The sequence below is a fragment of the Zea mays genome, chromosome 8 (genome assembly GCF_902167145.1).
Source record: "Zea mays cultivar B73 chromosome 8, Zm-B73-REFERENCE-NAM-5.0, whole genome shotgun sequence".
Lineage (NCBI taxonomy): Eukaryota > Viridiplantae > Streptophyta > Magnoliopsida > Poales > Poaceae > Zea > Zea mays.
Genome location: NC_050103.1, coordinates 140,982,049 through 140,995,251, shown reverse-complemented (window position 1 = coordinate 140,995,251; position 13,203 = coordinate 140,982,049). Strand labels below are relative to the sequence as shown.

The 13,203-nt window shown below is 43.0% G+C and overlaps 1 protein-coding gene across 1 annotated transcript; it reads left to right on the top strand.

The window, feature by feature from the left end:
* The first annotated feature begins 12,108 nt into the window (after positions 1 to 12,108).
* LOC103636006 (uncharacterized) lies at positions 12,109 to 12,907 on the top strand. The gene has a single exon (NM_001365031.1). It carries the CDS (start codon positions 12,235 to 12,237, stop codon positions 12,664 to 12,666), a length of 432 nt encoding a protein of 143 aa, NP_001351960.1. The 5' UTR covers positions 12,109 to 12,234; the 3' UTR covers positions 12,667 to 12,907.
* The last annotated feature ends 296 nt before the right edge of the window (positions 12,908 to 13,203 follow it).

Sequence of the window (13,203 nt, the reverse complement as noted above, 5' to 3'; positions counted from 1 at the left end):
AGCCCAGAGGCCCCACCTGTCAGAGCTCCAACGGTCGAACCCCAACGGCCTGCTAACGTGGCTGGCGCACCGGACAGTGTCCGGTGGCGCACCGGACTGTCCGGTGCGCCATGTGACAGCAGCCTTCCAACGGCCATATTTTGGTGGTTGGGGCTATAAATACCCCAACCACCCCACATTCAATTGTATCCAAGTTTTCCACCTCCAACACATTACAAGAGCTATAGCATTCAATTCTAGACACAACCAAAGAGATCAAATCCTCTCCCAAGTCCGGAATCACTCCAAATCAAATAGTGACTAGAGAGAGCGACATTTGTGTTCATTTGAGCTCTTGCGCTTGGATTGCTTCTTTTCTTTCTCATTCTTCTTGTGATCAACTCAATTGTAACCGAGGCAAGAGACACCAATTGTGTGGTGGTCCTTGCGGGAACTTTGTGTTCCGTTTGATTGAGAAGAGAAGCTCACTCGGTCTAAGTGACCGTTTGAGAGAGGGAAAGGGTTGAAAGAGACCCGGTCTTTGTGACCACCTCAACGGGGAGTAGGTTTGCAAGAACCGAACCTCGGTAAAACAAATCCTTGTGTCTCACGCTTTATTTGCTCACGATTTGTTTTGCGCCCTCTCTCTCGAACTCGTTTATATTTCTAACGCGAACCCTGCTTGTAGTTGTGCTTAAGTTTATAAATTTCATATTCGCCCTATTCACCCCCCTCTAGGTGACTTTCAATTGGTATCAGAGCCCGGTGCTTCATTAGATCCTAACCGCTCGAAGTGATGTCGGGAGCATCCGCCAAGAGGGAGATCAAAACCGGCGAGAAGCCCGCCACAAGCCATGGGAAGGCTCCATCCGGGGAGTCCACCAACAAGGTGAAGGGATCCCCTTAACACAACAAGTCACGTCGAAGCGATGACAAGAAGAAGAAGATGAGGAAGGTGGTCTACTACGAGACCGACTCTTCGTCGCCATCCACCTCCGGCTCCGACATGTCGTCCGTAACTTCTAAGCGCCATGAGCGCAAGAAGTTTAGTAAGATTCCCCTACACTACCCTCGCATTCCAAAACGTACTCCATTACTTTTTGTCTCATTAGGCAAACCACCCATGTTTGATGGTGAAGATTATAATATGTGGAGTGATAAAATGAGGCATCATCTAACCTCACTCCACACTAGCATTTGGGATGTTGTTGAGATTGGAGTACAGGTACCATCACCGGGGGATGAAGACTATGACTCGGACGAGGTCGCCCAAATCCGACACTTCAACTCCCAAGCCACCACCATACTCCTCGCCTCTCTAAGTCGAGAGGAGTATAACAAGGTGCAAGGGTTAAAAAGCGCCAAGGAGATTTGGGACGTGCTCAAAACCGCGCACGAAGGAGATGAGGTGACCAAAATCACCAAGCGGGAGACGGTCGAGGGGGAGCTCGGTCGCTTCTGGGTTCGCCAAGGGGTGGAGCCACAAGACATGTACAACCGCTTGAAGACCTTGGTGAACCAAGTGCGCAACCTCGGGAGCACCAAATGGGATGACCATGAGATGGTCAAGGTTATTCTAAAATCCCTCGTTTTTCTTAATCCCACGCAAGTTCAATTAATTCGTGGTAATCCTAGATATACACTAATCCCTGTCTCTCGGACTCGTTTATATTTGTAACGCTAACCCGGCTTGTAGTTGTGCTTAAGTTTATAAATTTCAGATTCGCCCTATTCACCCCCCCCCCTCTAGGCGACTTTCAAGTAGCATTTAAGGGAGTGTTAGAGGGTCAGCTATACTTAGTAGATTTTGATAGAGCTAAACTCGACACTTGCTTAATTGCTAAGACTAACATGGGTTGGCTCTGGCATCGCCGATTAGCCCACGTTGGGATGAAGAATCTTCATAAGCTTCTAAAGGGAGAGCACATTTTGGGACTAACCAATGTTCATTTTGAGAAAGACAGGGTTTGTAGCGCATGTCAAGTAGGGAAGCAAGTTGGTGTTCATCATCCACACAAGAACATCATGACGACCGACAGGCCGCTTGAGTTACTCCACATGGATCTATTCGGCCCGATCGCTTACATAAGCATCGGCGGGAGTAAGTATTGTCTTGTAATTGTGGATGATTATTCTCGCTTCACTTGGGTGTTCTTTTTGCAGGAAAAATCACAAACCCAAGAGACATTGAAGGGATTCTTGAAACGGGCTCAAAATTGAAAGGGAAATGTGCCCTTGGGCCATTTCTAAGTATTTTGGTGATTAAGTGTCCAACACAAGTGCCTAAGAGTTAGACTGTGCCAAGGACTAAAGAAGTGCAAAACAAGATTAAAGGTATATTTCTAGACTTAGTACATTGTTCTGAAGACTAATGTATTGTGTCTAAGTGCTAGAAACAGGAGAAACAATTTCGGAGAAGTTGGCTGTGTACAGCCAAAAGGCTGCTCGGTCTGGGTGCACCGGACAGTGTCCGGTGCGCCAGGCTGGCGTCTGTCAACGGGTCGCTCTCGGGACTTCGTCGGCGGCGTACGGCTAAAATTCACCGGACTGTCCGGTGTGTACCGGACTGTCCGGTGAGCCAACTGTCGGCCCGGCCAACGGTCGGCCGCGTAATCCGCGCGCGACGCATGGCAGAGCCAACGGTCAGAAGGGGGCACCGGACTGTCCGGTGTGCACCGAACAGTGTCCGGTGTGCCAACGGCTCTGAATCTCCAACGGTCGGCTTCGCCAAAGGAGGAAAGAAATCCGTACCGGACAGTGTCCGGTGGTGCACTGGACTGTCCGGTGCGCCATGCGACAGAAGGCAAGAATTGCCTTCCTGGAATGCTCTCAACGGCTCCTAGCTGCCTTGGGGCTATAAAAGGGACCCCTAGGCGCATGGAGGAGAACACCAAGCATTCTCTAAGCATTCCTAAGCACCAAGACTTCAATTCTGCGCATTCAATTCTTTGTGATAGCAACTAGAGCTCCATTTGAGTAGAGAACTCTTTGAGTTGTGTTGAGAGCTCGTGTTGTGACTTGTGTGCGTGTGTTGCTCTGATTTTGTGTCTTGTGTGTGTTGCTCATCCCATCCTTACTTCCGTGCTTCTCTGTGAACATCTTTGTAAGGGCGAGAGGCTCCAAGTTGTGGAGATTCCTCGCAAGCGGGATATAGTAAAGTAAAAGCAAAACACCGTGGTATTCAAGTGAGTCTTTGGACCGCTTGAGAGGGGTTGATTGCAACCCTCGTCCGTTGGGACGCCACAACATGGAGTAGGCAAGTGTTGGACTTGGCCGAACCACGGGATAAACCACTGTGCCATCTCTGTGTTGATATTCTTATGGTTATCGTGTTGTGCAAGAACTCTTCTCTAGCCACTTGGCTTTATTGTGCTAACTCTTAATCAAAGTTTTGTGGATTAAGTTTCAAGTTTTTACAGGATCACCTATTCACCCCCCCTCTAGGTGCTCTCAAAAATGAGTTTGGCTTAAGGATCAAAAAGATTAGAAGCGACAACGGGACGGAGTTCAAGAACTCACAAATCGAAGGCTTTCTTGAGGAGGAGGGCATCAAGCATGAGTTCTCTTCTCCCTACATGCCACAACAAAATGGTGTAGTGGAGAGGAAGAATAGAACTCTATTGGACATGGCAAGGACCATGCTTGATGAATACAAGACTTCGGATCAGTTTTGGGCCGAGGCGATCAACACCGCTTGCTATGCCATCAACCGGTTATATCTTCACTGAATCCTCAAGAAAACATCTTATGAACTCCTAACCGGTAAAAAGCCAAATGTTTCATATTTTAGAGTCTTTGGTAGCAAATGTTTTATTCTTGTTAAAAGAGGTAGAAAATCTAAATTTGCTCCTAAGGCTGTAGAAGGATATGATTCAAACACAAGGGCATATAGAGTCTTTAACAAGTCCACTGGACTAGTTGAAGTTTCTTGTGACATTGTGTTTGATGAGACTAACGGCTCTCAAGTAGAGAAAGTTGATCTTGATGAACTAGATGATGAAGAGGCTCTGTGCGTCGCGCTAAGGAACATGTCCATTGGGGTTGTGTGTCCTAAGGAATCCGAAGAGCCTCCACATGCACAAGATCAACCATCTTCCTCCATGCAAGCATCTCCACCAACTCAAGATGAGGATCAAGCTCAAGAGGATGAAAATGAAGATCAAGAAGATGAGCCACCTCAAGAAGAGGGCAATGATCAAGGGGGAGATGCCAATGATCAAGACAAGGAAGATGATGACGGTCCAAGACCGCCTCACCCAAGAGTCCATCAAGCGATACAATGAGATCATCTCGTGAACTCCATCCTCGGCGATATTCATAAGGGGGTAACCACTCGATCTCGTGTCGCTCATTTTTGTGAACATTACTCCTTTGTGTCTTCTATTGAGCCATACAGGGTGGAAGACGCATTAAGGGATTCAGATTGGGTGTTGGCAATGCAAGAGGAAATCAACAACTTCACGAGGAATAAGGTATGGCATTTAGTTCCACGTCCTAACCAAAATGTTGTAGGAACCAAGTGGGTCTTCCGCAACAAACAAGATGAGCATAGTGTGGTGACAAGGAACAAAGCCCGCCTTGTGGCCAAGGGTTATTCACAAGTCGAAGGTTTGGATTTCGGGGAAACCTATGCACCCGTAGCTAGACTTGAGTCAATTCGCATTTTACTTGCCTATGCTACTTACCATGGCTTCAAGCTTTATCAAATGGACGTGAAAAGTGCCTTCCTCAATGGACCAATCAAGGAGGAAGTCTATGTTGAGCAACCTCTTGACTTTGAAGATAGTGAGTACCCTAATCACGTCTACAAACTCTCTAAGGCGCTTTATGGGCTCAAGCAAGCCCCAAGAGCATGGTATGAATGCCTAAGAGATTTTCTTATTTCTAATGACTTCAAAGTAGGCAAAGCCGATCCTACTCTATTCACTAAAACTATTGCAAATGATTTGTTTGTATGCCAAATTTATGTTGATGTAATCATATTTGGGTCTACTAACAAATCTACCTGTGAAGAATTTAGTAGGATCATGATTCAAAAATTCGAGATGTCTATGATGGGGGAGTTGAAGTATTTCTTAGGATTTCAAGTGAAGCAACTCCAAGAGGGCACCTTCATTAGCCAAACGAAGTACATTCAAGACATTCTTGCAAAGTTTGGGATGAAGGATGCCAAGCCCATCAAGACACCCATGGGAACCAATGGGCATCTCGACCTCGACATGGGAGGTAAATTCATAGATCAAAAGGTATACCGGTCGATGATAGGTTCTTTACTCTATTTATGTGCATCTCGACCGGATATTATGCTTTCTGTATGCATGTGTGCAAGATTCCAAGCCGATCCTAAGGAAGTTCACCTTAGGGCCGTAAAACGAATCTTGAGATATTTAGTTTATACTCCTAAGTTTGGCCTTTGGTACCCCAGGGGATCCACATTTGATTTAATTGGTTATTCCGATGCTGATTGGGCAGGGTGTAAAATTGATAGAAAGAGCACATCAGGGACTTGCCAGTTCTTGGGAAGATCTCTAGTGTCTTGGGCTTCAAAAAAGCAAAATTCTGTAGCTCTTTCTACCGCCGAAGCCGAGTATATTGCCACAGGCCATTGTTGCGCGCAATTGCTTTGGATGAGGCAAACCCTTAGGGACTATGGTTACAAATTAATCAAAGTTCCTCTTCTATGTGATAATGAGAGTGCAATCCACATGGCGGATAATCCCGTTGAGCATAGCCGCACTAAACACATAGCCATTCGATATCACTTTTTGAGGGATCACCAACAAAGGGGGATATCGAGATTGCATATATTAACACCAAAGAAAAATTAGCTGATATCTTTACCAAGCCACTAGATGAGAAAACATTTACCAAACTTAGGCATGAGCTAAATATTCTTGATTCTAGGAATTTTGATTGATATTTTTGCACACATAGCTTATTTATATACCTTTGATCATATCTCTTTCATGTGCTATGACTAATGTGGTTTCAAGTGCATTTCATGCTAAGTCATAGATTGAAAGGGAATTAGAGTCTTCGGCGAAGACAAAGGCTTCCACTCCACTCCATCGAATTATTCATCCTTCGCCGTCGCTCCGCAACGCTCTCCGAATTGGTATAATCTTCACTCACATATTATTTACCAAAGGGAGGGAAAGTAAAGGGCTTATATTTCACTCACAATTATCCGTTTTTGGCGATTCATGTCAAAGGGGGAGAAAGTATTAGCCCAAAGCAAAAGGACCGCACCACCACCAATTTCAAAAATGTAGAGTTTCAAATTTGGGTTAAGAAAAAAAATTCAATTGGTATCCTATTTTTAATATAATTTAAAATTGGCATACCCTCTTCAAAATTAATATCTAAAACCCTCTTGAACACTAAGAGAAGGATTTCATTAAGGGGGAGTTTTGTTTAGTCAAAGGAAAAGCATTTGAAACAGGGGAGAAAATTTCAAATCTTGAAAATGCTTCTCAAAATCTTATTCATTTACCTTTGACTATTTGTAAAAGACCTTGAAAAAGAATTTCCAAAAACATTGCAAAACAAAACAAGTGGTGCAAGCGTGGTCCAAAATTTTAAATAAGAAGAAAGCCATCCATGCATATCTAGTAGAAATAATTATTGGTTTCATCCCAAGCAACCTTTGCACTTACATTATGCAAGCTAGTTCAATTCTGCACTTATATATTTGCTTTGGTTTGTGTTGGCATCAATCACCAAAAAGGGGGAGAATGAAAGGGAAATAGGTTTACACCTTTTCCTAATTGATTTTGGTGGTTGAATTGCCCAACACAAATAATTAGACTAACTAGTTTGCTCTAGATTATAAGTTCTACAGGTGCCAAAGGTTCACAACAAACCAATAAAAAGACCAAGAAAGGGTTCAAATAAAAAGAGCAAAAGACTACCAAAGTTTGCCCTGGTCTGGCGCACCGGACTGTTCGGTGTGCCACCGGACAGTGTCCGGTGCACCAGGGAACCTGACTCTGAACTTACCACCTTCGGGAATTCTGGGAGCCGCTCCAATATAATTCACCGGACTGTCCGGTGTAGTACCGGACTGTCCAGTGTGCCAGCGGAGTAACGGCTCCACAGCGCCGACGGTCGTCTGCAACGGTACAGTAAAAGTGAACAGTGCGCGCCTGCGCGCGCAGAAGTCAGAGCAGCGCCAGAAGGCGCACCGGACAGTGAATAATGATTGTCCGGTGCACCACCGGACTGTCCGGTGGCCCAAAAGTCAGAAGCTCCAACGGTCGAACCCTAACGGTCGGGTGACGTGGCTGGCGCACCGGACAGTGTCCGGTGGCGCACCGGACTGTCCGGTGCGCCATGCGACAGCAGCCTTCACCAACAGCTATTTTGGTGAATGGGGTTATAAATACCCCCAACCACCCACCATTCATTGCATCCAAGTTTTCAGCCTTCAAACCCCATACAAGAGCTCTAGACTTCATTCAAAGACACAATCAAGGAGATCAAATCCTCTCCCAAGTCCAGAATCACTCCAACCAAATTAGTGACTATAGAGAGAGAGAGACATTTGTGTTCATTTGAGCTCTTGCGTTTGGATTGCTTTTCCTCTTCCTTCTTTCTTTTGTTCAACTCACTTGTAATCAAAACAAGAGACACCAAGTTGTGGTGGTCCTTGTAGTGGACTTAGTGTCCCATTTGATTGAAGAGAAAGGCTCACTCGGTCTAGGTGACCGTTTGAGAGAGGGAAAGGGTTGAAAGAGACCCGGTCTTTGTGACCACCTCAACGGGGAGTAGGTTTGCAAGAACCGAACCTCGGTAAAATAAATCATCGTGTCATCCGCCTTATTTGATTGTGATTTGTTTTTCGCCCTCTCTTTTGGACTTGTTTATATTTCTAACGCTAACCCCGGCTTGTAGTGTGTGCTTAAGTTTGTAAATTTCAGATTTGTCTATTCACCCCCCTCTAGGCGACTTTCAACCTCCCTTCTTCCTTTTGGGTTGAGGCTCTACACACCGCCACCAATCTTCTCAACCTTCATCCCACCAGCACCCTCCACCACTCTACCCCTACCTCGCCCTCTATGGTCATCCCCCATCTTACGACCACCTTCTGGTTTTCTGTTGCATGCACTAACCAATTTAACCCAAAAGCTTAAGCTGAGGGGAAGAGGTGTGCAATTCACTTATATTATATTCCAACACTCCCCCTCACGCCGAGCCTCTCTTGGGGTCTCAGACGTGGAATAGAGACGTGGAATAGGAGCGAGCAACAATTATATTTTATTTAATTGCCCTACCTTATGACTCTGTTGAATAGTGCTTATGATCCCTTTTCTGTTTGTTTAATCCTCGAGGTTTCTTATGCAAAGTTTGCGGGCGCGAGCTGTGGACAGCATGTGTTTAGCGCACAGTGCTGGGCCACCCGGTTAGATTCAGCCCATTTCAATTTAAATGAATTTCTGTTTATCTTTTAGTATGTTTTATCTTGTAAATAATGCTATGATCAGTTGAAATATTTAAAAATGATGATTTTTTGGGTTCATAAAAATGTTTAATTCGTGTTAAAAATAACTATTGTATTTAAAAAGTACTGTTTTGTATTTGCTCTATTTAAAGTTGAACTAAATAAGTTTAAATGAAATTTTAGTAATATAAATAGAACTCTAAAAATTATGAAATTTTTTAAATTAGCTATTTTTGGTTATTAATGCTCTTATATAAAGTTTGGTAAAAATTGGAACATGTTTAGTTGGTCAACTAATTTCCACTTAATTGAAATATATTTTCTTTGGTAAAATAAACAAGTTAATGGGAGTAAAGAGATAAAAGAATTGGTGTATTGATTTTGGGATTTTGTGAAGTAATGGGGGGTATAAACATCTATAATAGCTCATGTCAAGTTGTTTAATAACTTTCACATTCCTAAGAAAGTTAAAAGTAATTAGTTTTGTTGGCTTACAATTGTGCCGTGAAGGGAAGTTGTACTCAAGACATTATAAATTATTATTATTCTTTCATGCAATGTTATGCATCGTCATATCATCTCATGGGCATACTTAATTACCACTTGTAGTCTCTAAAAGCGAGGAAGTTGTTATTGATCAAGTTCCCGAAGAGAACACCACTTCTATGGATCCAAGTGTAATCTTTGAGGAATTAGAATCTTCTGATACTCAAGGCAAGCTCCGGTGCATTTAACTATTTTCTTATTGTTTACAAATTTTATATCACTTACTTGATACTATGTTGCATTAAGTTATCTAGATTTGTTTAAATTGATGGGAACCTAATAGGTTATCTAGATTTGTTTTCCCTAAACCTTGTTTATACCTTGATTATTGATTATTAGGTAGATTTGCTATTGCTCTACTTAGTTATAGGTTAATGGTACATGTGCAACATTGACATGATTATTATTAATGGTTATTTATTATGCATGATTAGATAAAAGTGTCTAATTGGAACATGGAAAACCACCTAAAAAAATAGTGCTACCACAAGACTATTATGGCTATGACCTTGGCCAATTAACTAGGGAAGCTAGTGTGTGAGAATCTTATCCGTAAGGCGCAAGCAGGGAGGACTTGGTCAAGTATAGGGAGGTTATCGGGCTAATATGTCTGTGATAGCTTTTCAGACGAGGGATTCATATACCACCTCTGCTTTGAAACCGTAGTAGGTCTTCTCATACTAGTGGATCTTTGTAAATGACTAGTAGTGGATCCCTATCCATTTACCTTGAAAATTGTCTAAAGGCCTTGCAAACCTAGGCTAGAAAGGATACATGACTTGCGGGTAAAGATGTGGAACCTATGTAGAGTGTAAAACTAATATATCAGTCGTGCTTACGGTTACAAGCGACTCAGAGACTCACATGATTAATATATGGAAGTAAATTTAACCTGATATGCATGTGGTTGGTTTATGGGTAACAATTTGGTTACGATCCTTTCTCTAATTGGGTTGGTATTACTTATACTTAGTAATTGCTAATAAAAGTTTGATCAACTTAATTAAAAACTAATACTTAGCCTCATACTTTTTTCTTGGTAAGACTACAATACACTTATTTCTACACACTTGTTGAGCCTCCACCGTAAGGTCTAGTTTGGATACTCTAGTAATGAGTGAGATTGAAGTGGATTGAGATGTATTGAGAGAGTATTTGATCTATTGGGGATTTACACCCTCTCCAGTCCCTTCAAAACACTCTAATCCTAAAGTATCCAAAGTAGCCCTAAGTGAGTTCACCCTTAAATTATCGTTCAGATTACGAGTAGTTACCGCCAGAGAAGGATTACTATGATGAGTCTGATGAGTTATAGGTCGTCGTCTCAAGTCAACGTCTGTTGAGAAGTTATCTTAGCTCGGTTTATTTTATCTAATTATTTTTAAAGATATTTTATTATGTAATAAAGTTTGCGACACTGTTTACTATACACTCAGTCGTCATGCATGTGAGACTTGGTTATAACACATATATAATATGTATTTGAATTTGTCGTTTAAATTTATGCGTAACACAACCCCCAGCAGAGGAATCTCCATAGGTGTTGCCACTCGTGCCTTCTTGGATTCCTGACCCATCTCATTGGCGTCGATGGTGTTTATGTAGGTGGTGACTGAGGACGATTCAACCTGGATTTTTGAGTTGTTCAATGTGGCCCGAGGTTTTGATCTGGTGTGCAAAGAATCGATTTGGGTGGTGAATTTGGACTTTGGTGGGAGAGGTGATTTGGCACGCGACGTGGTGGGCGCACGGGATCTGGAGGAAGGACTGAAGGAGCGTGGGAGGAAAGCGCTCGCCTGTTCGCTCGCACGGGGCTGAGAGCTGTTTTCTTTTTGTCTTAGTGCAACGATTCAACCAGGCGATGGACGGAGCACCCGCTCCCTTATTTCTCTGCCAGCAAGGATTTTTATAACATGGACATGTATATAACATACCTAGTACAATTTATTATACTTTCTCTTATGGAGAGGCCTGCCTCCATAAATTCATTTTAGGAAATTATCTCTATAAACCTATTTTAGAGGACTCACAGTTTTTTTGACGACATACATAAATAGAACTTTCTCAAAAAATACTTAGGGTCTGCTCGTTTTCTCTCCGATCCATATGGATTGGAGTGAATTGGTTGAGTTTCAATCCATAGCAAGTCAAAATCTATACTAATTTTTTCCAATCTGATCCAATTCATTTGATATAGGAATAACCGAACAAGGTCTTAGTTATATTTTAGGCGAAGGTTCAATTTCTTGACCACCTTTAGTAATGATTTCTATTAGCAATTGGACAATATCTGCCAAAAATATTTATGTAGTAGTGTTCTCTTCTTAGATCAGATGAAAATGACTATTTATAGTACAAGGATGCACAGTGTGTGAACTCTCTAATTTTTCCCTCTCTTTTCTTTAGTTTGTCCCGTTAGGACTAGTTCGGTAGACGCATTTTTTTCAAGAAATTTCTATTTTCTTAAAATAAATTAGTTTATACTTTCTAAAAAATTAAAATTCTTTTAAAAATAGAGTTGTCAAACTAGCCCTTAGTATTTTTTTGCAGTTGTAACCTCTTTGTTTACTCGCCCCCTGAATTTTACATCGTACATATCGCGATCCATTCCAATATAGAGCATGATATACGTGTTTTCAGAGAAAGAATTTACGGAAGCGTGGAAGAAGCAATCACTTCAAAGATAGGATGACCCGTTTCCTAATTCCTGACCGCGGTTGCAGCGAATTGTGATATCTAGAAAAGGATGCAATAATCATACATAAGTTTGAGTGAGTTTAGAAGGAATGGTATTATTAAAATATATGAGTCTATGTAGATATATTATATTAATATTTATATTTTATCGTAAATATTAGTATTTTTTATAGATTTAGTTAATTTTTAAAATTATTTAATATTTTAAAAGTGAGAATTATATATTTTTTAGAACGGATGTAATAAATTATATTATGCATCAACATCACCAAAATAATACGCGGTAAGGTTGGAGTACCACACACGTCAGTGCACTGCAGCCTGTAGTGCAGGCAAAGCCGCCTCGGCGACCGAGCGCTTGTTGCTCTAGTCGCGCCCTCTCGTGCGACGCGTGCTGCAGCCTGCAGCAGCTGCTCGCGAGCTATATACGCGCGCCTGTCCATCCCATTAGCCAACACGAAAGCCAATTCTCAGAAGCTACGGAAAAACTGGGACTGACTGACGGAACCGGCCAAGCTCCCCCGCCGCGCAGATAGAAAACAGCCAGGGCGCGGCGACGTACGACGTCGTCCATGTCGGTGGGCAGCAAGTCGAAGTCGCTGCCGGCGCGGCGCGGCAACGAGGGACGTGAGAACGGAGACGGCGCCGTGGCGAGGGAGAAGGGCGACTTGGCCGCGGGCGGCAGCGTCGGTAGCAGGAGCAGGAAGCAGAAGGCGGCGGCGCGGCGGTACGACCGCTCCTCCTCGGGGCTGGAGTTCAGCATCGGGCGTGGGCCTTTGAAGAACGTGGATGCCGGGAGGCTCAAGGGCCAGATCAAGAGGTGGGCGAAGGCCGTCGTGGCCTTCGCGCGCCAGATCAGCTTCGGCTCGCCGAGGTCCGTGCCCACGCCACGCAGCGGCCACGGCCAGGACACGCCGCGATCGGCCCCGTTGCTGGCGTCCAGTTCCTCCAGCCGCCTCGGTGCCGGTGGCGCCAAGGAAGGAGCCTCCGACGTCAGTGCTTGATGTATAAGAATTTCTTCGCCTACGACCTGTACAGGACTACGAGTACGAATTTACAATAGCATTAGATTCTAATTATTGTTTCTTTTTTTTCATTTTTCTTCGCAAACAAAAGAGTCTGTTTCGTTCTCGCCTAGATGCAGAGTACAAATGCACGCTACGACAGTACGACGTAGCATGAGGGTTTGTTTTATTCTTTCTTTTTTTCCTTTTCGGAAAACAAAAAAAATGTTTACTCTTCTCCTAGATAAAGACTCTAGACTCAAGGCTATCTCACCGTAGAACAAGAGTTTGATCTGTCTTTTTTTTTTCAATTTCCTTAAAAATAATAATGTGATTTGTTAGTTATAATATATGTCGATGCCGATTTAGTAGATGTTTGGTTTCTAGGGACTAATGTTTAGTTCCTTCATTTTATTCCATTTTAGTCTATAATATGTAAATATAGAAACTATATTTAGTAATTTTGGACTAAAATGGAATAAAATGTAGGGACTAAAATTAGCCCCTACAAACCAAACACCCCCTTAGGTGACAGCA

Bases quoted from the DNA above. Each gene is read 5' to 3' on its own strand.
- LOC103636006 (NM_001365031.1), top strand. From the start codon at position 12,235: ATGTCGGTGGGCAGCAAGTCGAAGTCGCTGCCGGCGCGGCGCGGCAAC.